The sequence below is a fragment of the Jaculus jaculus genome, chromosome 12 (genome assembly GCF_020740685.1).
Source record: "Jaculus jaculus isolate mJacJac1 chromosome 12, mJacJac1.mat.Y.cur, whole genome shotgun sequence".
Lineage (NCBI taxonomy): Eukaryota > Metazoa > Chordata > Mammalia > Rodentia > Dipodidae > Jaculus > Jaculus jaculus.
The window spans coordinates 61,675,034-61,699,349 of record NC_059113.1 but is presented as its reverse complement, the minus strand read 5'-3'; the positions used below and the strand labels follow the sequence as shown (position 1 = coordinate 61,699,349).

Below are 24,316 nucleotides of genomic sequence, written 5' to 3'. Positions count from 1 at the left end.
CGCCCCGGCCTCTATCTCCGGGTGGCCGGCGGGCAGGGGGCGCTGCGCGTCCCGACGCCCCGAGGGGCGGGCCCTGGCCGGGGCACGGCCGCCAGCGCCTCCCGGGCAGCTCGGGGGACCGGGGCGGGGCGCGGCGGCAGGAAGCGGGGCGGGGCTGGCGGAGGCGTTGAGCAGCGAGGGAGGGTGAGGCCCACTCCCGGAGGGAAGGCCGACCGAGAGCGTGACGCCCGGGCCTGGCGCCGAGCCTGAGCCCGCCCGACCCGAGGCGGTCCCGCCGCGGTCTCGGTCCGGGCCTCAGCCCCGCCAGCATGGCCGGTCGGACGGTGCGGGCCGAGACCCGGAGCCGGGCCAAGGATGACATCAAGAAGGTGATGGCGACCATCGAGAAGGTCCGGCGATGGTGAGCGCTGCCCCGGGCCGGGGACGCAGCAGAGCCACCTCCTTCCAGCGCGTCTGCGTTTCCCTCACCAGCCGCCCGCGCCCACCAGCGGCGCCCCGGGCCGCCCGGGCTCCGTCCCCCTCTCCCGGGCTCTTCCCAGAGCTCTACAAAGCGTGGTCCCCAGCGGTGCCCTCCCAGAGCGGGAGCCCTCATCCGCGCCCCGCCCCCGAAGCCTTGACACTCCCCCTGCGAGTATGCCGGGAGATCTTGCTCGCCCGAGCCTCGCCAGCCTGACTCGTGGCGAGCGGCGCCGCCGTCCCGCTCCCAAGCCCTATCCCTTCTGGGGGAGCCCCCTTCTATGCTCTGGGCTTGGCAGGGCTGTCTTTCTGTCTCGGTGCCCATTAGTGAAACTGTCCCCACCCCAGCACATCTCCCCGAAGTCTTCAGGCACCCCCAGCTCTAAGGAGGGCGGACAGGCCGACTTGACCCAGTCCCCTTATCCTCTCCCACAGGGAGAAGCGCTGGGTGACTGTGGGCGATACTTCCCTTCGAATCTTCAAATGGGTACCTGTGGTGGACCCCCAGGAGGAGGTGAGCAAGCCCCCCCCCCCAGGCTTTGCATCTTATAACCTCAAGCAAGCCCTTCCTTTCCTTAGTCTGTATCTCCAGTCCTGCCCTGAGATCCAAATGCCACCCAAGTGGTGCAGCCAAAACAGATGGTAATGATAATTAGCCTCTTCTCCCCCTCTCCCTGTTTCCTGTCCAGATACCAGAGTTCAAGACCTTACACAGGATACATAACCTCTGTCACCTTGGGCAGCACTTTTCTCCATGCCTCAGTGTTCTTATTTGTACAGAGGGGCTTCGCAAGAACTATCTAGACAGTTGGCTCTGACCATATCCCTCTAACCCCCAGGAGCGCCGTCGGGCAGGTGGTGGGGCAGAGAGATCCCGTGGCCGGGAACGGCGAGGCAGGGGCACCAGTCCCCGAGGGGGTGGACCGCTCATCCTGCTGGATCTCAATGGTATGTGGAGATTCTCGAATTAGAGGGTTCTGGGATTTGAAGGAGGCTTCAGATGGAGCCTTCAGGTTGGCTTTTGCTCTAACAGATGAGAACAGCAACCAGAGCTGCCATTCGGAAGGGTCCCTGCAAAAGGGGACGGAGCCCAGCCCTGGGGGTACCCCCCAGCCCAGCCGGCCCGTGTCACCTGCTGGACCCCCAGAAGGGGTCACTGAGGAGGCTCAGCCCCCACGGCTGGGCCAAGAAAGAGGTAGGATCATATGTTCTGTGCTCTTCACCACCCCTTCCCCCCTGGTAGGGTTTCCCTCTAGCTCAGGCTGACCTGGAATTCACTATGCAGTTTCTGGCTGGCCTTGAACCCACAGTGATCCTCTTACCTCTGCCTTGGAGGGCTGGGATTGAAGGCGTGCCCACCACCCCTGGCTGATGTGCCGTGTACTCTTGAGTCCTCTCCTCACCAAACCTAGCCCACCATTGTACCTTTATACCTATCTGTGTCATGTTGTCCCCGACCCTTCTCTGACCCCTGTGAAACTCACCCAGTCTCATTCCTCTGCTTCTTAGATCACCATCCAAGATTTTCATGTAATTTTCTTTGCTAGTTTATTATCTTTTTTTCCCATTCTTGTGTCAGGTCCTGACTGCAGGGTCCCTACTGATTCGATTATCTCCTGTAACATAAATGTGTAATAAATATTTGCTCAATGAACAATTCATACTGATAATCACATGAGGGATTACTAGCAATGAAGAGAATAACAGCTAGCATTTATTTTTCTGTTATTTTCTTATTCATATATTTTTATTTATTTATGAGAGAGAGAGAGAGGGAGGGAGGGAGAGGGAGATAAGGAGGGAGAATGGCATGCCAGGGCCTCTAGCCAGTGCAAACGAACTCCAGAGACATGTGCTACCTTGTACATCTGGCTTAGTGGGTTCTGGGGAGCCAAACGTGGGTCCTTAGGCTTTGCAGGCATGTGCCTTAACCGCTAAGCCATCTCTCCAGCCCTTCTTTTATTTCTTCTTCTTTTTCTTTTTTCTTTTTTTTCTTTTGTGAGATAGGGTCTCATCCTGGCCTAGCTGACCTGAAACTCAGTAGTCCCAAGCTGGCCTTTTACCTCAGCTGAGTGCCAGGATTAAAGGCATGCACAACCACACCTGCCAACAGCTAGTATTTATTAAGCCCCTCTCTGCCCAAGCACTCTTCTAACCACATGTTTTTTTTCCCCCCCTTCTCATTTAGACTTCACTGTCACCTTATGAGGATGGTCATACTATTATGATTACTTATTTATATATGAAGAGACTGAGGTCTCAAAACATTCAGTCAGGTATTCACCTCCCATCCAGTGAGCAGCATCTTGGTTCTGAGTACTCTACAGCTCTTCTGTTTTCTCAAATTTATTTATTATTAGTTTTTTTGAGGTAGGGTCTCACTCTAGCCCAGGCTGATCTGGAATTCACTATGTAGTCTCAGGCACCTCTGCCTCCTGAGTGTGCACCAGCACTCCTGGCCTGTTTGTTTGTTTATTAGAGTGAGAGAGGAATATGGGCACATCTGGTTTCTTGCTGTTGCAAATGAATTCCAGATTTATGTGCTACTTTGTGTCTGGCTTTATGTGAGTACTCGAGAATCAAACCTGGGCCTGTAGCTTTGCAAACAACACCTTCAACCACTGAGCCATCTCTCCAGCCCGGTGCCTCTTCTCATACAGTCAGTCCCATGTTTGGTTAGTGCTCCTTCCCAAATGTGCCTGACTTCTTTTGCCTCCTCAGGCCCACTTGGCTGTGCTTTCATATTTCTCACTTGTATCCACTTCAGGCTCCTCACTTGTTTTCAGAGGCCTCCACACAGCTCCCAAAACAGTTTTTCCCGAAGCATAAGTTTGATGGGTCATTTCCTGCTTCACATCCTTCCTTCAGTGGTTCCCCATGGCCTGACTCCTTGGAGCCTTCATGAACTGTTTGCATGCTTAACACTATTTTCTGCCAAGAACATGGGCCTCAGGGCCTTGTCTAGATTTTGCCAAACACTTAAATACCTTTGGTAATGTAAAAGAAAAAAAATGAGGACTGGAGAGATGGTTTAGCCACTAAGGCACATGCCTATGAAGCCTAAGGACCCAGGTTCAATTTTCCAGGTCCCACATAAGCCAGATGCACATGGTGGCACATGCATCTGGAGTTTGTTTGCAGTGCCTAGAGGCCCTGGCATGCCCATTCTCACTCTCTCTCTGTCTCTAATAAATAAATTAAAAAAAAAAAAAGAGGGCTGGGTGTGCTGGCACACACCTTTAATCCCAGCATTCAGGAGGTAGAGATAGGAGGATCGCCCGCTGTGAGTTTGAGGCCACCCTGAGAATACATAGTGAATTCCAGGTCAGCCTGAGCTAGAGTGAAACCCTACATTGAAGAAAAAAAAGAAAAGATAGAACTAGAGATGTAGCTCAGTGGTAGAGTGCTTTCCTAGCATGCACAGCCCCACAAAAACAAAAGTGAAAATAACTAGCACTGACTATGTACGTGCTATGTCCTAAGGGTTTATCTATATTATCTCATTTAATCTTCACAGCAGTCTCTTGTGATGTTACTGTTATACCCATTGTGAAGATGAATAAACTAAGACTCAGAGAAATAGTTTGCCCAAGATCAGGATTTGAATTTAAGACAGTCCAAACACAGAATCTGTGATCACCAAGCATGTGTTCCTTCTGCTTCAACTCTGCTCCAATTTCCTGTTTGTCTATCTAGTCACTCCCTACTCATGGTTCAAGATCTCCTGAGTCTTTCTTCTTGGCTGACAACCGTGGTCCTAGCTCCTTCCTGTAGCTCCCATAGCCCTGTCTTGTGTATTGCTGTGTGACTTTGTTGGTTTTGACCCGTCTGTTCTGTTGGCATGGAGTAGCTACTCAGGGGACATTTGTTCACTTGATATTCCAGATCCAGGGAGCACACCTGTAGGCGGCACTGATGAACCCCCAAAGCTGACCAAGGAAGAGCCTGTTCCAGAATTGCTGGAAGCTGAGGTGAGAGAGGCCAGAGGCTGGGGCCCCTGGCCTTGGAGGGAATGGGAACTGGGGTATGGGAAGAGATTGCATTCTAGGGTGCAGGAAGGTGATAAGGACCTAGCATCCAGCTAAAGGCTTAAAAGCCAGATTACTGGAATTGGAAAAAGAAAATATGTTTTAGAGAAAAAGTCCTAAGGAGCTGGATTTTGGCTGATATACGATTATTAAAAGCTTGAAATGATTATGCTGTTTCTCTGAGGATTAAAAAAAAAATTCTGGACTGAGCCGGGCATGGCGGCGCATGCCTTTAATCCCAGCACTTGGGAGGCAGGGGTAGGAGGATCACTGTGAGTTTGAGGCCATCCTGGGACTACAGAGTGAGTTCCAGGTCAGCCTGGGCTAGTGTGAGACCCTACCTGGAAACAAAATAAAATATAATCCTAGACTGAGCGCGCATCTCAGTGGTACGGCATGTGTTTAGCATGCACGAAACCCTGAGTTCCATTCCCAGCACTGCACACACATGCACAATCATAAATTGTAAAATTAGCCTAAGAAATCTCCTCATCTACTTGCCTTTCTCACAAGGTCTACCTTGATGCACTTTTCAGGAAGATCAGATTCTTTCTCCCGAACAGTGTTGCCATTGTTTTTAGTGCCCTAATCTACACTGTGGTCACTTGGCCCTAGGCCAGGCTCTGGGTACCCAGGAAATGGAGTGGAGAAGGCAGAGGTGAGGAGGCTGTACTCCTTGGGTTAGAGTGGAGCTCACACCTGTCTGCCCTTCCTCTTCAGGCCCCTGAAGCTTACCCTGTCTTTGAGCCAGTGCCACCTGTCCCTGAGGCAGCCCAGGGTGACACAGAGGACTTGGAGGGCGCCCCCCCACTCAAGCGCATCTGCCCAAATGCCCCTGACCCCTGAGAAGCCGGCCTGTCTCCTGTCCTGTTGCTCCAGGGGCCCCTTTGGCTTTTTACAAATAAAGACCCTTTTGTAATTTTGTGTCATGTCATTTCCCTGTCAGGGCTGGGGAGGGTCTTTGGAGACAGTTTTGTCTATTCTCTATTCCTCAGATGGGGTCACTGAGGCTCTGAGAGGACCTATGGTCACAGCAAGATCAGATGTGCAGTGGGGGGCTTGAGCTAGGACCCCACCTCTCCAGCACTCCCACCTTGCTTTCTCCCCTGATCTTCCACTGTCCTTCACCCTACCTTCCTCCACTGGGAATTCCAAGACCCTTCCTTCTGTTCCACACCTCCTGGGGCCTAGCAACTGTCACAATTCTGGGCAGCAAGGCCCATTGTTCCCATTTCCCTCACAGGAACACAGTGGCCCAGAAGGATGGCTTGGTTTAGGATGACCTAACCCCTTCCCTGCCCACAGGAAGCTACAGCATTGTGTCCCCCTCCCCCAGGCTTTGATGAACTATCCCTCATGTGGAACCCTAGGCTCACAGTTGTGACCTGAGTCCTCATTGTCCTCTGTATAGTTTTACCTCCTCTTAGAAGCCTTCCCTGACCCTGGGCTCGGTCAGCCTCCCCTCTGAGCTCCCACAATCCTTTGAGCTTTCTTCCCTTTGTCTCTGCATTTATCTGATGTTTTGGTACCGTCATTCCCTTCCTAATTAGGCTACAGGTACCTTGAGGACAACTGGGCTCTCTTACCTCGCCCAACACTGGGAACAGGGCAGTCGTAGCAACTGATTCATGTTCAGCTTTTTGTTTTTCAAATTAGGGTCTTGCTCTAGGCCAGGCTGACCTGGAGTTCACTATGCAGTGTCAGGGTGCCTTTGAACTCAGTGATCCTTCTACCTATGCCTCCCAAGTGCTAGGATTAAAGGTGTGCACCACCTTGCCCAGCAGCAACTGATATGAATGAATAATGAATAAATGAGGCTGGGCATGTTGGCACACTTCTATAATCTCAGTACTTGAGATGCTGAGGCAGAAGGATTACAAGTTCTTGGCCACTTGGCTACATGATGAGATGCTGTTTCAAAAGTAAAAAGACATACATTAATGGATTCAAATAATACATTTTATATTTCCAATGATACTTTATTCACTTTCTAATAGTACCTCATTATATCATCAGTTGCATAATCATATCATTCTGGTAGACTAGTGATATTAAATAGTAGTGAAAGACAACAGAATGACTTTCATTCATGTATGATGTGTTTCTTTTAAAATTAAATAAATAAGGGTTGGGGAAATAGCTTAGCAGTTAAGGCATTTGCCTGCAAAGCTTAGGACCCAGGTTCGATTCCCCAGGACCCACATAAGCCAGATGCACAAGGAGTGCATGCATCTGGAGTTCATTTGCATTGGTTAGAGGCCCTGGTGTACCCACTCTCTCTACCTACCTACCTCTTTCTTTCTCTCAAATAAATAAAGTATATTAAAAAAATAAAATTAAATAAATAAGACAATTCATGTAGATTTCTACCCAAAGAAAGAAGAAAGAGAGGCAGGCCCCTGGGATTATGTAGGAAGGCTCTGAAGAGGTGGCATATTTGCTGTCACTAACCATCTGTGTGGCTCCAAGAGGCCATTTCTTTACTTTTTTTTTTTTTTAGCCATGGACACATTTTCTTTTAATTCTTCATATTTGTTTATTTTTTTCCTCAAATTTTTATTAACCACCTCCCTGGTCATAAAAATATCCCATGGCTGGGCTGGAGAGATGGGTTAGCAGTTAAGCGCTAGCCTGTGAAGCCTAGAGGACCCTGGTTTGAGGCTCGATTCCCCTGGATCCATGTTAGTCAGATGCACAAGGGGGTGAACGTGTCTGGAGTTTGTTTGCAGTGGCTGGAGGCCCTGGCATGCCCATTCTCTCTCTATCTGCCTATTTCTCTCTCTGTCATTCTCAAATAAACAAATTTTTTTAAAATCCCATGGTATACCCTCCCTTCCCCCACTTTCCCCTTTGAAACTCCATTCTCCATCATATCCCCTCCCCATTTCAATCAGTCTCTCTTTTATTTTGATGTCATTATCTTTTCCTCTTCTTCTGATGGTTTTGTGTAGGTAGTATCAGGCACTGTGAGGTCATGGATATCCAGGCCATTTTATGTCTGGAGGGAGCACATTGTAAGGAGTACTACCCTTCCTTTGGCTCTTACATTCTTTTCATCACCTCTTCCACATTAGACCCTGAGCCTTGGAAGGTGTGATAGAGATATTACAGTACTGAGCACTGCGGTCACTTCTTTCCAGCACCATGATACCTTCTGAGTCATTCCAAGGTCACTGCCATCTGAAAAGAGAAGATTCTCTACCAAAAGTGAGAGTAGCATTATGTTAAAGGTATGAACATTAAGAGAAGTGCTTACTGGGCAGTTTGATAAGCATAGTATATACATTTAGCCAGACAGCAGCAGACGTTATAACCCTACGGCTCATGACTACCCCTGTTTTAAGTTTTCAGTATCAGGGATGTATTTCCTCCCATGGAGCGGGCCTCCAGTCCAATTAGAGAGCAGTTGGTTTCCACCATGACAGACCTGCCACTATTGCACCCGTTGGCTCATTTGGCCTGGCTGGCCAAATTTCAGGCTTGCAATGTCCACTGTTGGGTATCTTCACTGGTGATTTCTCTCTCTCCCATTGAACTGCATGCAGAATGGCTTCTTCCAGCTTTCTGTCAGCTGGTCTACATGGAACAGGTTATCAGCTCAGTTTCAGCAGGATTTCTCAGTGGCCTTGTAGCCCAGGTATGTGGAGTCTTCAGCAATAGGGTCTTAGATCTATTCCTGGTGGGAAACCAAGGGCCTCTAAGAGGCCATTTCTGTTCTTTGAGCCTTAGTAAGTTCATGTGAGCAATGGAAACAATAGCTAGGCCCACCTGCCCCACTGGTAATAGGAAACTCCAAGCCATATAAGATCTCCTTAACTGTACTTGTAAGGAAAGCAGGGAGGTATATTCACCAGATTTTTTGTTTGTTTGTTTTGTTGTTTTTTAAAATATGATCTCACTCTAGCCCAAGCTATCCTGGAATTTAGTATGTAGTCTCAGGGTGGCTTCCAATTCATGGCAATCCTCCTACCTCTGCTTCAAAAGTGCTAAAAAAAAAAAAAAAAGGATTAAAGGTGTGCACGACCATGTTCTGCTCACCCAATTTCTGTTTTTTTGCTTGTTTCTTTTTGTTTTTTGAGGTAGGGTTTCACTCTAGCCCAGGCTGACCTGGAGTTCACTGTATAGTCTCATTGTGGCCTCAAAGTCATAGCAATCCCTCTACCTCAGCCTTCTGAGTGCTGGGACTAAAGGCATGAGCCACTACACCCAGCTTTTTTTTTCTTTTGTTTGTTTTTCGAGATAGTGTCTCACTCTTGCTCAGGTTGACCTATGTAGTCTCAGGGTGGCCTCGAACTCCTGGCGATCCTCCTACCTCCTCCTCCTGAGTGCTGGGATTAAAGGCGTCCACCACTCCCGGCCCAGCTTATTTTTCTTTCTTTCTTTCTTTTTTTTTTTTTTTTGAGGTAGGGTCTCACTGTATCCCAGGCTGACTGGAATTCACTATATAGTCTCAGGGTGACCTTGAACTCATGGCAATTCCCCTACCTTTGCCTCTAGAGTGCTGAGATTAAAGGCATGTACCACCATGCCTGGCTCTTTATTTTATTTTAATTAATTAGTTTTTTGGTTTTTCAATATAGAGTTTCACTCTAGCTCAAGCTGACCTGGAATTCACTATGTAGTCTTAGGGTTGTTTCAGACTTGTGCTGATCCTCCTACCTCTGCCTCCTGAGTGCTGGAATTAAAGGCATGTGCCACTGCAAACGAGCTCCAGACACATGTGCCATCTTGTGCATCTGGCTTATATGGGATCTGGTGAATTGATCTTTAGGCTTTACAGGCAAGCACTTTAACCACTAAGCCATCTCTCCAGACCAATTTTTATATTTTAACTAATTTATCTATATTATAGAGAGAGAATGAGAGAGAATAGGTACACCAAGGTCTCTTGCTGTTGGAAAGGAATACCTATCTGGATTTACATGGGTGACTGGCAAATTGAACCTAGGTTGGCAGGCTTTACAAACAAGTACCTTTGGGCTGGAGAGCTGGCTTAGCGGTTAAGCGCTTGCCTGTGAAGCCTAAGGACCCCGGTTCGAGGCTCGGTTCCCCAGGTCCCACGTTAGCCAGATGCACAAAGGGGCGCACGCGTCTGGAGTTCGTTTGCAGAGGCTGGAAGCCCTGGCGCGCCCATTCTCTCTCTCTCCCTCTATCTGTCTTTCTCCCTGTGTCTGTCGCTCTCAAATAAATAAATAAAGAAAGAAATATTAAAAAAAAAAACAAGTACCTTTAACTGCTAAGCCATCACCCCAGTCCCCACTATTTTAATGATTATTTTAAATATTTATTTAGTATAAATTACTTAATTTGAGAGATAGAGAGAGAGGGAAAGAGGCAAATAGAGAATGGCCATGCCAGGACCTCTAGCCACTGCAAATGAACTCCAGACACATGTGCCACCTTGTGCATCTGGCTTTATGTGGGTACTAGGGAATTGAACCTGGGTCCTCTGGCTTTGCCAGCAAGTACCTTAATGCTAAGCCACCTCTCCAACCCACTATTTTATATTTTTATTTTTTGTTTTTTTTTGTTTTTTTTTTGAGGTCAGGTCTCACTCTAGCTTAGGCTGACCTGAAATTCACTATCTAGTTTCAGGTTGGCCCTCAAACTCATGGCAGTTCTCTACCTCTGCCTCCCAAGTGCTGGGATTAAAGGTATGCGCCACCACGCCCGGATCTATTTTTTTATTATTATTATTATTTGTAATTTTCATTCATTTATTTATGAGAGAGAGAGAGAGAGAGAGGATAGGCACACCAGGGCTTCAAGCAATTGCAAATGAACTCCAGATGCATGCACCATATGCATCTGGCTTACGTGGGCTCTGGAGAGAGTTGAACCTGGGTCCTTGGGCTTTCCAGGCAAGTGACTTAACTGCTAAGCCATCTCTCCAGTCCCTATTTTTTATTTTTAACAAAGGAAGAGACTGAAGTTCCGAGAAGACCAGAGTGGAACTTGAAAGCCCATGTGAGAATGCAAAAGGCATTTCTTGTAGTAAGAGTGGGGCCAGTACAGGAATGTATAAAATTTGTTCCTATGGGTGTAACAAAGTACCAAAAATAAGTGGGTTTGTGCTTATAACTGTGTTATGTTATCATTCTGAAGGTCAGCAATCCAAAATTAGTGTCACTGGCTATGGTCAGGGTGTTGCAGGGCGGCCGCCTCCCATGTGCTGTCAGGGAGAAGCTTCCATGTCTTTTCCAGCATCTCAAGGCTTCCTGCATTTCCTAGTCTGTGGTCCTGCCTCTGTCTTCAAATCCAGCGCACAGCACCTTGCTTTTATTATTCCATCTCCTTCTCTCACCCTCCTGCTTCTTAAAAGCCTCTGGTGGTCATAAATTGGCTCACCTAGATAGGAGGATCTTCCACCATCTGAATGTAATCCATCCAAAAGTCTTTTGCCATGTAAAGTAACTTGCTCACAGATTCTGGGACTTAAGATGTGGACATTTCAGGAGATTCATGGTCCAGTATGCCCTGTGTGCTAACCTCAGCAATTTTCTAGGTGCATGAGTCATCTCATTGCTCTCCTTAATGATCCTATGAGGTGATGTAAGTGCACTATAAACTGTAAAGTGCCTTGTATGAGTTAATGGTACAATGTGAAGGCCAGAACTCGAGTTCTGGGTTTGAATTTCACATCTACATTCAATTTTGATGTGGCCTTGAGTAAACAACTTATTTGTTCTTTTTATATTATTTATTTGGTTTTTCGAGGTAGGGTCTCACTCTAGCTCAGGCTGAACAGGAATTCACTCTGTAGTCTCAGGGTGGCCTTGAACGTACAGCGATCCTCCTACCTCTGCCTCCCAAGTGCTGGGATTAAACAGCATGCACCACCATGTCTGGCTTGTTCTTGGTTGTTTTAAAAAATATTTTATGTTTATTTAATTATTTGAGAGAGAGAGAGAGAGAGAGAGAGAGAGAGAGAGAGAGAATGGCTGCACCAGGGCCTCCAGCCACAGCAAATGAACTCCAGATGCGTGCACCCCCTTGTGCATTTGGCTTATGTGGGTCCTGGGGAGTAGAACCTGGGTCCTTTGGCTTTGCAGGCAAGCATCTTAACTACTAAGCCATCTCTCCAGCCCCCTTGTTGTGTTTTTATTTTTATTTTACTTTATTTATTTATTTTAATTTTTTAAATTTTATTTTATTTATTTATTTGAGAGTGACAGACAGAGAAATAGGCAGATAGAGAGAGAGAGAATGGGCACTCCAGGGCCTCCAGCCACTGCAGAGGAACTCCAGATATGTGTGCCCCCTTGTGCATCTGGCTAACATGGGTCCTGGGGAATTGAGCCTCGAACTGGGGTTCTTAGGCTTCACAGGCAAGCGCTTAGCCGCTAAGCCATCTCACCAGCCCTTAGTTTATTTTGTTGAGAGAGACAGGGAGAGGGATAAAGAGGCAGAGAGAGTGAGAGAGATGGGTGAGCCAGGGCCTTTCAGCGGCTGTGAACAAACTCTGGATGTGTGCGCCCCCTTGCGGACATGTGCGACATTGCACGCGTGCATCACTTTTGTGTCTGGCTATTAGTGGGACCTGGAGATTGGAACAAACTTTCTTAGGTTTCGGAGGGCCAATGCTAAGCCATCTCTGCAGCCACCAACACCCCTCCCCCTTTTTATTTTTTACATGGACCTCACTCTGTATATCCAGGTTGGCCTCGAACTCGAGACCTTCCTACCTCTATCTCCCAAGTGCTGGAATTAAAGGCATGCACCACCAATTTCTTTGTTCTATTTTATTCTTCTGATAGAGCGAGAGTGGGAGAGGGAGAGAATGGGCACACCAGGGCCTCCAGCAGTTGCAAACTAACTCCAGACGCATGCGCCACCTCGTGCATCTGGCTAATGTGGGACCTGGGAAATTGAACCGGGATCCTTAGGCATCGCAGGCAAAAACACCTTGACCACTAAGGCATTTCCCCAGCCAAATTTCTTTGTTCTTATCTGCCTCATTGTCATCTGCAAAGTGGGACAGTAATAATATGATCCTGGTGATCCTGTTGTAAGAATTAACTAAGGTTATACCTAGAGAGTTTTTGGCTTAGCATGTAGGAAATGATCAATAAATAGAAGCACTTTTCCAATATAAACAATAATATAAACAATATATATATTGTTTGTTTGCTTGCTTTGTTTTGTTTTTTTTGAGATAGAGTCTCACTCTAACCCAGACTGACCTGGAATTCACTATGTAGTCATGTAGTCTCAGGGTGGCCTCAAGCTCACCACGATCCTCTTACCCCTGCTTCCTGAGTGCTGGATTCAAGGTGTGTGCCACCATGCCTGGCTAGATTTTATTTTTGGTCTTTTTGAAGCAGAGTCTTACTCTATGCCAGGCTGAGCTGGAACTTACTCTGTAGTCCAGGCTAGCTTCAAACTCACAGTGATCCTCCCATCTGATTAAAGGGGTATACTACCACACCAGGTCTTGGGTATCCATTTCTGAGTAGCCTTAAGAGTCTTAAGTTTGACTCTAGCCCACTTCTGTCCGTTTTCTGGTCACAGGTCCCAGCACCTGTCCCAAGACAACCTGCCCCACCTTCTCTGTAGCCTACTCCTTGTCATAGTTTACAAAACATCCCTCTTTAGTCATACCCTGATTCATTACTTGCTTACCTTCCCTACGTGCACACTCTGGGCTCTCTCACTGTGTGTGCCCTGTTCATGTTTGGTCTCCCTTCCCTTCAGCCTCTGAATGCCTTTTGCTCTGGCCTAGCTCTTCTCTTCATGAACTTTCTCTCTTGCCATCTTATACCTACCCTTGCATTAATGGTTCCTAATGCCCTGCCTCCAAATTCTAGACTGCAAGCCTGCAGATTCCAACAGCCACACAGCAGCACATTCCCCTGGAATGCCCTGTGGGGTCCTCCTACCCTAGCCTGTCTCCTGGGCCCGTCAGTGTCCCCGCCCCAGTCTCCTCCCTTGAGCCAGCATGTCCTATGTCCATCCTGTGTGTAGCTGTGGACAGCTTCCTGTGCTTCTGCATTCTTCAGCCCAAGCTCCTCTGTTCTCACTAGGTAATCCTTCACAGACCCACATCTGGCTGATGCCGTGGTGCTGCCTAGCAATGCCTTCCAGCTGTGCTCCTTATGTGCAGGAGGGAACCCATGTTCTGCTGCTTCCACAGTGTCAGCTGCTCGCCAGCTGTGCTGCACTTGGGTCTCACCATTCCACCTTCACTCATGCCATCTGCTTTGCCCTGGACATTCCTTCCCTTCACTTGGCAGGTTCTTTTTGCTTCTTTGGCCTCTCACCAGTGCTCCCTTCCCCCTTTTCTGCATGCTGCCTTGTGATGGTATGCATCCCCCCAGTCTCAACATCAGCCTAGAGGCTCCACAGGGCAGAGGAATTCCTTGAATCAGTGGCATGTAGTTGCTGTGCACTTGCTAGGCATTGTTCTGGACCCTGGGGATACAGCATATAATCTTATGGGATTGCTCTTGACCAGAACATCGTTGTGTGGTATATAATTATACTTTGGAAACATTAAGCAGAAAAATGCAGATGGAGAAACAGCAGTTACAGTTTTAAATAGAAAGATCAGAAGAGAGCTGTTTGAAGAAAAGCTTAGGGTTGGAGAGATGGCTTAGCAGTTAAGGCGCTTGTCTGTGAAGCCTAAGGACCCAGGTTCTAGTCCCCAGGACCCACATGAGTCAGATGTAGAAGGTGGCACATGCATCTGGAGTTCGTTGGCTGTGGCTAGAGGCCCTGGTGTGCCTATTCTATCTCTCCCTGTTTGTCTCTTTCTCTCTCTTTCAAATAAATAAGTAAATAAATATATGTGTATATATATATAAAAAAAAAGCTTAGTAGAGGCAAGAGGCAGAGCCATGTGAAGGTCTGGATAAAGAGCAGGTCAGGTAGAGGGAACAGCCAGTGCAAAGGCCGTGAGCTGGAATGTACCTGACAATGAGATGGTGTGTCTGGAGCTGAAGGAGGTAGGAAAGTGATGGATAGTTCAGGACAGGTGGAGCCTCACAGGCAGGGCAAACTCATAATACGTCCTTCAAAGTAGGGGACTTTTGGAGACAGGGTCATGCTATGTAGTCCTGGCTGGCCCAGAACTATCTATATAGGCCATGCTGACCTTGAACTTGTGATCAGCTTGCCTCTACTTCTCAAGTGGATTATAGGCATGTGCCACCACATCCAGCTCATGCAGTGCTGGAGCTCAAACCAAGGGTGAAAGCACTCTAAATCCCCAGCACTCAGCAACAGTGTTCATGGTTCTGATTCATACCATTTTATGGGTCTGGAGTTGTTTCTTTGCTAAACTGAATTCCATGGACCTGAATTTGGCCAGGGTAACTCTAGGTGGAGAATAGGTGGGTCTAAGTCTCTACCTTTAGCTCTGAACAAGCTTGGGCTCATCCTGGGTGAGGGCACCCCAGAAAGATAGCTTTTTCTCAGGGATCTTCTAGGATGAACAGTTTTTGGCATTTGGGGACAAGACTATATTAGAGGCAGTATCAAAGATGATCAAAAACCCAGAGCCAGGCTGAAGAGTTGGCTCAGGGATTAAAGGCCCTTGCTTACAAACCTTGATAGTCTGAGTTCAATTCCCCAGTACCCAAGTAAAGCCATATGCACAAAGTAGCATATGTGTTTGGAATTCAATTAAGTGGCAGGAGGTCCTGGTGTACCCATACTCACTCTTTCTTTTACCCTGTCTGCCTCTTTCTGTCGTGTGTGTGTGTGTGTGTGTGTGTGTGTGTGTGCATATATATATATATATATATATATATATGAAGTTTTCTTTTGTTTCTGACCTGGAATTCACTATGTAGCCTCAGGGTGGCCTCGAATTCACAGTGATCCTCCTACCTCCCAGGTGCTTCACAACCACGCCCACCTTTGTTTTATTTATTTATTTATTTATTTTATTTTTTTTAAATATTTTTTTTGTTCATTTTTTTATTTATTTGAGAGCGACAGACACAGGGAGAAAGACAGATAGAGGGAGAGAGAGAGAATAGGCGCACCAGGGCTTCCAGCCTCTGCAAACGAACTCCAGACGCGTGCGCCCCCTTGTGCATCTGGCTAACGTGGGACCTGGGGAACTGAGCCTCGAACCGGGGTCCTTAGGCTTCACAGGCAAGCGCTTAACCGCTAAGCCATCTCTCCAGCCCTTATTTATTTAGTTTTGATGTAGGGTCTCACTCTAGCCCAGACTGACCTGGTACTCACTCAAGCCCAGGTTGGCCTTGAACACTATGGCTGTGCACAGATTATGGATTATGGTTGGCCACTGTGTCTGGCCAACACTATAGATTCTGTTCCAGGTTACTTCTCAGTCCTAGACAAACTGGGATGGCTGGTTTCCCTAGCAGAATCCTGATACTGCTCCTGAGCTCCAGCCTCCTCACCCCAGACCATACTTCCTCCTATTTTTCTTAAACTCTCCACTACTCTTACTGTATAACCTTCATGGCTCCTTGTGATTTGGCTGGGACACTTGAAGCACAGACCTGGCCTAGTGGTTCTCAAACTACTGCATAGTGGAACTTCCTTTGGAATCACTAAAAATCCCGTGTCAGGGCTAGAGAGGTTGTTTAGCAGATAACTTGCTTGCCTATAAAACCAAAAGACCCAAGTTTGATTCCCTAGGGCCCATGCAAGCCAGATGTACAAGGTGTAGTGCATGTCTGGAGTTCATTTGCAGTGGCTGGAGACCCTGGTGCACCCGTTCTCTTTTTCTCTATCTGCCTCTCCCCCCTCCTGTTTCTCTCAAACAAATAAAATAAAATACACAGCATATGTAATAACAGTTCAGCAAAAATATTTAAAATAAGAAGCTGGGCATGGTGGTGCATACCTTTAATTCCAGCACTTGGGAGGCAGAGGTAGGAAGATCACCATGAGGTTCAAGGCCACCCTGAAACTACATAGTGAATTCCAGGTCAGCCTGAGCTAGAGTGAAATCCTACCTCAAAAAACAAAAACAAACAAACATATCTATATCTATATCTATCTATCTTCATATATACATATACATATAAATCATATATATATATATATATATATATATATATATATATATATATATATATATAAATTTTTTTAAGTCCAATGTCAGTGGCTGGAGAGATGGCTTACTGGTTGCGGCACTTTCCTGCAAAGCCTAAGGACCCAGGTTTGATTTCCCAGTGCCCACGTAAGCTAGATGCATAAGGTGGCATATGCATCTGGAATTTGTTTTCAGTGGCTAGAGGCCCGGGGTGTCTAGTTGCTGTTTCCCTTCTCCATCTCTTTCTGCTTGCAAATAAATAAATAAAATGTTTTTAAAAACTCTGGGGCTGGAGAGATGGCTTAGCGGTTAAGTGCTTGCCTGTGAAGCCTAAGGACCCCGGTTCGAGGCTCGGTTCCCCAGGTCCCACGTTAGCCAGATGCACAAGGGGGCGCATGCGTCTGGAGTTCGTTTGCAGAGGCTGGAAGCCCTGGCACGCCCATTCTCTCTCTCCCTCTATCTGTCTTTCTCTCTGTGTCTGTCACTCTCAAATAATAAATAAAAACTTAAAAAAAAAAAAAAAAAAACTCTGACATCAGCCTGGTGTGGTGGTGCATACCTTTAATCCCAGCACTTGTGAGGCAGAGCTAGGAGGATTGCTGTGAATTCAAAGCCAGCCTGAGACTACAGAGTGAGTTCCAGGTCAGCCTGGGCTAAAGTGAGACCCTACCTTGAAAAAAAAAAAGGAAGTCTGGCTTCTACGCCAGGCACTTCTTTTAGATGTCACACACTTTGACCATTAGGAATTTGATAGTCCCCAGGTAATACCTGCTGTGAACCAGCCTAGGGATGTGCTTTGCTTGGTTTACATAGTGTTGAATAGGCTGCCAACATTTAAAATCAAATGATTTAATATAAAGTCTGTACTCTTGGGTGCCCTTGAAAGCAGAGATTCTGACATATTGAGTGCAATTCCCAGAGTGGTCATCACTAGATCTGCTCTGGGGCAGCATTAAGCATGGAATCTCAAGTGGTCCACAGCCCTACCTCTGCTGGTGTCTGTCACTTTCTGGGCATGTCCCCTTGCATGGCCTCAGGCTGGAGGCTCAGCTTCTGCAACCTTGGCCTCCTGACTTGGTGTTCTAGTAATAACTCAGTTCTTGTTCTCCAGACACTTGAATCTTTTGTTTTTATATTTTGTTGTTTGGTCTTTTTGTGATTCCCTACCCTAAACCCCAAGTACTGGGGACTGGAACCCAGGGCCTTCCACTGAGATAAATCACCAACTCCTCTCTAGTTATTTGAGCTTCTCTTGATGCCCTTTCACACCTGCCTTTGCCGCTAGAGTTCTCTTACCAGGGCAAACTGGGCCCTGTTCAATTTGGCCTGCCCACCCCTCTTGACCCTTTCTACCCAGATCGCTACCTTCTAAAATTCTAACTCTGTTTTTGTTGTGTGCTCATGTTCATGTATGTGAGTGCAGGCATGCATGTGGGGGAGTCAGACAGAAATTTTGGGATTGGTCCTTGTCTTCCACCTTGTTTGAGGCAGTCTCTTGTTCACCACTGTGTCCACCTGTCTAGCTAGCCTTTAGCTTCTGAGGACTTCTGTGTTTGCCTCCCATCTCACAGCAGGCACACTTAGATCATAGACACCTGTTACAGTGTCCAGCTTTATTTGGGGCCTGGCGAGTCAAACAGGTCCTCACATTTTATTCACTTTATTCACTGATCCACCTCCCCATTCCTTTTTTGGTTTGCTTTTGTTTCAAGGTAAGGTCTCACTCTAACCTAGGCTAACCTGAAATTCATTCTGTAGCCCTAGACTTGCTGCATACTCATAGTGATCCTTCTACCCCAGCCTCCCAAGAGCTGAGATTAAAGGTGTGTGTCGCTGTTCCCCATCTCATTTCATATGTATTATTTATTTGCAAAGGGAGAGAGGTAGGGGAGGGATGGAGTGAGAGAGAGAATGAGTGCACCAGCACCTCTTGCTGTAGCAAATGAACTCGAGACACATGTGCCATTTTCTGTTTGGCTTTATTTGGGTACTAAGGAATGGAACCTGGGGCAGCAGGCTTTGTAAGCAAGTGCCTTTAACTGTGGAGCCACCACCCCAGTCCCCAGCCCCATTCTTATTGTGGATATTTACCTATTTATTATTTTGAGAGAGAGAGACAGACAGAGAATGGATGCTGCAAAAGAACTCCAGACACATGTGTCCCCTTGTGCATCTGGCTTATGTGGGTCCTCGGGAATCAAACCTGGGTCCTTTGGCTTTGCTGGCAAGTGCCTTAACAGCTAGGCCATTTCTCCAGCCCCACTCTTCTAACATTGACGCTGAGCTGGGTATGATGGTGTATATCTGTACTTCCAGCCCTTGGGAGGTAGAAGCAGGAGGATTAGGAGTTCAGGGTCATCCTACATCATGAGTTTAAGGTTAGCCTGGGCTATGTGAGACACTGTCTCAAAAAATAATTAAAAACAAAACATTAAAGCTGTCTGGGTTGATCCCACTTAGCTCTTGCTGACTCTGCCTGGAAAGATCTTCCTGTCCTCCCTTATTCTGGCCAGTACTTATCTATCAGGCCTTGGGTTCATTTAGCTTTTTCCAGGAAGGTTCCTTATCCTTTCAATTACGTTAGGTCCCTGCCAAGTCGCTCTTTCCCCTTCTATTAGACTTCTCACTTTCTCTGCCACACCTGTCCTCCTGGCCTTGTGCTATATGTGGTGCATCACTTCTTATTAATGGTAAGTGCATTAATGATAAATCTCCCTTTCCTCACTGGCAAAAGCCTATACAGTCAGTTTCAGGGTACATTTCTTTCTTTCTCCCCCCCCCCTTTTTTTTTTTTTTTTTGGTTTTCTGAGGTAGGATTTCACTCTAACTCAGGCTGACCTGGAATTCACTATGTAGTCTCAGGGTGGCCTCGAACTAATATAGTGTTCTAACATAGTGTTCTCCTTGAGACCCAAAACATCCCTGAGGATGGAGTGTTAGCGCAGGTTTATCTCACCTCATTCTGTGGACACTTCCCCAGGTCAGAATGTGTTCAGTCCTTAACAGGCAGAAGCCCAACATCAGTTTAACTAACAGTGTCTGCAAGGCTGGGGCGGCCAGTGAATCCCAGACCCCACACAACACAGGAGAGCACGATAACCTACTTGCATTCTTTTTGTCTATGGGTTTTCGAGTTGTAATGTCTGCCAGTCCTGTCTCTAGCCCAGGCTGACCTGGAATTCACTGTGTAGTCTCAGGGTGGCCTCGAACTCATGGCGATCCTCCTACCTCTGCCTCCCCAGTGCTGGGATTAAAGGCGTGCGCCACCACGCCCAGTTTGTTTCCACCTTTTTGAGGCAGGGTTTTATATGTAGCAAAAGCTGGTCTACAAATCTAGGTCCTCCACATTCAGCCTTCACAGTGTTGGTTATTAAAGGTCTGTGGCTCCATGCCTGGTTTAAGATTTTGTAGACTATTCTAGTGTTTCCCTTTTTTATTTTTGGCTTTTCGAGGTAGGGTCTTGCTGTAGCCCAAGCTGACCTGGAATTCACTATGTACTCTCAGGATGGCCTTCCTCCTCTGCCTGAGTGCTGGGATTAAAGGCGTGCATGAAGACGCCCCCCCTTCGGTGTTTACTTTTTAACATTTGTAATTTATTTCACGTAGTTGTGCGTCTGCAAGCCAAGGTCTCCTGTCACTGCAAACAAATGCCTGTCTGCCTTTACGGGTGGGCAGACTTTGCAAGCAAACGCATGTAACTGTTGAACCATCTCCCCGGCATTCCTGGTAGTCGTACATCTACTCTAGGGAATTTAGGAAATGTCATCTGTAATGTTCCTGGCTGAGGTTTTGGTGTATTTTAAGAAATCTGTTTGGGGCTGGAGAGAAGCGCCGGGTTTATGCGAGCCTCGGGGGATGTACCAGTGGCCGAAGGCTTCCAGTCACTTCACCGGGAGAGTGGGAGGCCCAAGCCTGCCCCCGCACCGCTCGGTGGATCTTCGCGGAAACAAAAGAGCCGGGCGCCGCGCGGCCCCGAGGCCGGAAGAGTTAAGGCCAGCGACGCGGCGCGCGTGCTAGAGAGGCCGCGGCGGACTTCCGGCGGCGCGGCGCGGCGCGGGGCGGGGCGGGGCGGGGCGGGGCGGCGCGGGTGCCCGGCGGGAGCGGGCCGGCGGAGCTGGGCCTCGGCGGAGGTCCTCGTCGCTCAGCCGGGGCAGGAGACTGGCGTCCAGGCCCCGCTCCGCGCAGCCCTGGCCTGAATTGGCGCCGGCTGCCGTGGGCTTGGGCACTTTCGCCACTTCTGGACCTTGGTTTCCCGGCCTGTGAGCATGTGATGGCTTGAGATCCCGGGGCTCGCTGAGAACAGTCGGATTCTTCAGCTTGGTTCTCTTGATCGCACTGTGCACTCACGGGAGGCGAGATCTAGGAGAAAGTGTCTTTGGAGCAGTCAAAACCTTCCCTTCCATCTCCTTCTCTGATTGGCTGAAGCTTAGGTCAAAAACCACAGCCCTGGTTTGCTAACCCTGCTATGGAGACCAAGCCCGGTCCCCCTTTCTCCTTTCCCTACCCCTCTGCTTGCCTAGGATGTAGCTCAGTCGGGGAAGGGCTTCGCCTAGCATGCATGAAGCCCAGTGTTCCATCCCCAGCATTGCATAAACCCAGCATGCCGTGATCCTAGCACTTCCAAGGTAGAGGCAGGAGAATCACAAGTTTAAAGGCCAGGCCTAGCCGGGAGGACCCCCCAGCCCTCTAGCTCCCCACATGGCAGGAGTTCCTTGAATATTGTTTTCTCTTTTCTTTCTACAATTTTTCCAGGTCTTCCTCGTAATAGCTCTATCCACGTGAGTGTCTTTCCCAGGCTCTAAATTTCCCTCAATAAACAGAATAATTAAAAAAAAAAACTTTAAAGTCCCTTAGCTACATAATGAATTCAAGCTCAGCCTAGACTGCATTTCAAGGCAGGCACTTTTAGTGTGGAGTTGTGGGTTTTTTTGTTTGTTTTAAAGCAGGGAGCTTTTTACTTTCACTTCTCTTGCCACCTTAAAACGCATTTGCCACTTTGTGCATCTGAGTTTATGTGGGTGTTGGGGAATCAAACACAGGTCATAAGACTTTGCAAGGAAACACTTAACTTGAGCTATTTCCTAGCCCTACATTTGCTTCCCAATAAAACTGATTGCTTGCCCCTCCACATCCCCCCCCCCCAAGGGAAAAGGAGAAAGGCTGGAGATGTAGCTCAGTTGGTGAGATGCTGATTTAGCATGCTCAAAGCTCTGGATTTAATTCCCCAGCATGGTCAAGCCAGGTGTGGTGCACATCTTTAATCCCAGCACTCCGGAGGCAGAGGTAGGAGGATCACCATGAGTTCAAGGCCACCCTGAGAGTACATCGTGAAATCCAGGCCAGCCTGGGCCAGTGAGACTACCTCGGAAAAAAAAAAAAAAATGAGCATGGTGTCCAACACCTTTAATCCCAGCATTGGGGAGGTTGAGGCAAGAAGATCAGAAGTTCAAGATTAAAACCAGAGGGGATCCTGACTGTGGAAAAAGTTATTTGGAAATAGGCAAGAGATGAAAACTTTCTGCCCTTTTTACCTTCATGGGTCCTGTCACCCTAACTCTACCCCCTTTCAGCAATTTCTGAAGAGAGGAATAGGTACCCCTGAGAATACTCCTCCATAAAAGCAATGAGAATCCTGGAGGAAATAATGAAAATCAGCTTTTTTTCCCCCAGAACTTTGGAAATTAACCAAAGTAAGCCATAGTAAGGCATGTTGATTTAAGAAAAACAGCTGAAACAAAAAACCAAATACATAAATAAAATGTTAAAAAGCAAGCAAAGCCGGGCGTGGTGGTGCACGCCTTTAATCCCAGCACTCAGGAGGCAGAGGTAGGAGGATCGCCATGAGTTCAAGGCCACCCTGAGAGTACAGAGTTAATTCCAGGTCAGCCTGGACCAGAGTGAGACCCTCCCTCAAAAAAAAAAAAAAAAAAAAAGCAAGTAAGCCAGGCACAGTGGCACATGCCTTCAATCCCAGCACTTGGGAGGCAGAGGTAGGAGGATGGCTGTGAGTTCAAGGCCACCCTGAGACTGCATAGTGAATTCCAGATCAGCCTGAGCTAGAGTGAGACCCTGCCTCGAAAAACCAAAAAGAAAAGAAAAGAAAAACAGCTGATGAGTGGCAGATATGGTTCTGCAATTAAGACACTTTTCTTGCAAAGGTTAACCACCCAAGTTCGATTCCCTAGTACCCATGTAAAACCAGATGCACAGAGTGGCATATGCATCTGGAGTTTGCATCAGCTGGAGGCCCTGGTGCTCCCATTCTCATTCTGTCTGTCTGTCTGTCTGTCTCTCTCTCTCCCCCCCCTCCCGCCCCGTGCAAACAAATGAATAAAATATATTCTTTAAAAAAAAAAAAAGAAAAAACATCTGTATCCTAGTGAAAAGACTTAGCCTCTGGGGGATCAAACCCAGGGGCTCAAGCATACTAAGACAAACACTGTACCATGGAGCCACCCAATACTTTGGGATATTTTAACTAGACATTCATAGTAACCTTGAAAAGTAATGGGGCTGGAGAGATGGCTGGATGGTTAAAGGCACTTGCTTGCAAAGCATGCTGGCCCCCTGTTCAATATCCACATAAAACCACAAACTTATTCTCTCTGTATGCCCCTTTCTCTCTGTCTCTGTCTTTCAAATAAACAAATAAAAATATTTGGAGCCAGGCATGGTGGCACATGCCTTTAATCTCAGCACTTGGGAGGCAGAGGTAGGAGGATCATCATGAATTTAAGGCCACCCTGAGACTACATAGTGAATTCCAGGAGAGCCTGAGCTAGAGTGAAACCCTACCTCAAACAACCATAACAAGAAAAAGAAAGAAAAGTAAGCCTCCTAATTAGACTTGGGTGGAAGGAGTAGTCTAGCAGCCAGCTGGAGGGGGTGGGGCATTACTCTCCCGCAGCTCTCCAAAAACTCCACCCTCAGAAAACAGTCACTAAATATTTATCATTTATTTGCAAGGAGACGAGAGGAGAGAGAGAATGAGAATAGCTGCACCAGGGCCTCTTGTCACTGCAAATGATCTCCAGATGCCTCTACCACTTCGTGCATCTGACTTTACATGGGTACTGGGGAATCAAACCGAGGTCATCAGGCTTTCAGGCAAGTGCCTTTAACCCTGAGCCATCTCTTTAATCCTTGAGGTGACTGAAAACAAGTTCCCTGTAAACCTCAGGCACTCAATATTTACCTTCTTTACCTTTTTTTTGAGGTAGGGTTTCACTCTAGCCCAGGCTGACCTGAAATTCACTATGTAGTCTCAGGGTAGCCTCGAACTCACTGTGTCCCTCCTTTGCCGATCGCCCCCCCCAACCTTGCTGGCATTAAAGCCACCACACCTGGCAATGGTTACCTTTATTTGATATGATTGAGAGCTTTCCCTCATGTTAACAGCCTAAGGCATTTATTAAAAACAATTAGTGTCAATTTGCAACTATTTAGCATAACAGCTGTCTGAGGTCTCCATACCAATTGTGGGTAAGAAGAGGCTTACAACTTAAAAAGAACACTGAAAGTGGCTGAAGAGATGGCTCAGCAGTGAAGTGCTTGTCTGCACCTAACACTGAAGGCTTGGGAAATGCCTTGAGGTTAAAAGGGCTTGCTTGTGAAGCCTGTAGGTCTGGGTTCAATTCCCTAATACCCATGTAAAGCTGCACAAAGTGGCCCGTGCGTCAGTGTTCGCAGCAGTAGGCCCTGGTATATCCATACTCTCTCATAAGTGAATAAATAAAGATACTGAGGGACTGCAAAGGCTAACAACCTGGGTTTGATTCTTCAGTACCCACATTCAACCAGATACACAAAGTGGTGCACA

General features: G+C 47.4%; 1 protein-coding gene across 1 annotated transcript; it reads left to right on the top strand.

Moving 5' to 3' along the window:
• The first annotated feature begins 252 nt into the window (after positions 1-252).
• Bcl7c (BAF chromatin remodeling complex subunit BCL7C) lies at positions 253-5,403 on the top strand. Its single transcript, XM_004671060.2, has 6 exons — positions 253-400; positions 892-970; positions 1,296-1,404; positions 1,490-1,651; positions 4,342-4,427; positions 5,205-5,403. Exons 1-6 carry the CDS (start codon positions 309-311, stop codon positions 5,328-5,330), a joined length of 654 nt encoding a protein of 217 aa, XP_004671117.1. The 5' UTR covers positions 253-308; the 3' UTR covers positions 5,331-5,403.
• Positions 5,404-24,316: the final 18,913 nt, after the last annotated feature.